The sequence below is a fragment of the Buceros rhinoceros genome, unplaced genomic scaffold (assembly GCF_000710305.1).
Source record: "Buceros rhinoceros silvestris isolate BGI_N320 unplaced genomic scaffold, ASM71030v1 scaffold30480, whole genome shotgun sequence".
In the NCBI taxonomy this organism is placed as follows: domain Eukaryota; kingdom Metazoa; phylum Chordata; class Aves; order Bucerotiformes; family Bucerotidae; genus Buceros; species Buceros rhinoceros.
Genome location: NW_010389477.1, coordinates 1513 through 2004, shown reverse-complemented (window position 1 = coordinate 2004; position 492 = coordinate 1513). Strand labels below are relative to the sequence as shown.

Genomic DNA, 492 nt, shown 5'->3' with positions numbered 1-492 from the left:
CCCGGGTCCTCAGGTGGACGTCCCGGGGGCAGCAGCTGCCGCTCCTTCTCCCGCAGCTTCTGCACCAGCACGTAGCGGCCCGTCTGACCTGAGGGGAGGAGATGAGCATGTCAAGATGGGGAAAGCTGTGGCCAGCAATGGTGTGCCGAGGACTCTGCTGCATGGGCAGCAGCTGGTGGCATCCCCACCGCCCCAGAGCAGGACCCCTGCCCACCCCAGGTCTCCCCCTCCCTGGAGGCACCTGCTGATGGGGCATCTCCACCCACAAAGGGGCCCCCCCTGCCAGACGGCATGGCTCACCGATGGCCCGCGCCAGGGCGATGACCACCTCCTGGCAGGTGGTTTGCTCCGACACGCCACAGACGACCCTCTGGATGCCATCCACCCAGACCTTCAGCTCCATCCCTGCAGCTGCCGGGCCTCAGCTGTGCTGGATCATCGCTGGACAGGCGGTCTGCGGGGAGAAAAGAAACCCCCTTTCCAGCCCCAGCC

General features: G+C 67.1%; 1 protein-coding gene across 1 annotated transcript in view; it reads right to left on the bottom strand.

The window, feature by feature from the left end:
• Positions 1 to 403, bottom strand: part of LOC104491982 (ras association domain-containing protein 8-like) — a gene marked incomplete at its 3' end in the record, with an annotated part of 1384 nt that extends 981 nt beyond the window's left edge. Inside the window, exons 1-2 of the mRNA XM_010134483.1 lie at positions 301 to 403; positions 31 to 88 (exon numbers count right to left, since the gene is read on the bottom strand). Of these exons, the coding sequence (XP_010132785.1) occupies positions 31 to 88; positions 301 to 403 (161 nt within the window). The remainder of the gene's footprint in view (positions 1 to 30; positions 89 to 300) is intronic.
• Positions 404 to 492: the final 89 nt, after the last annotated feature.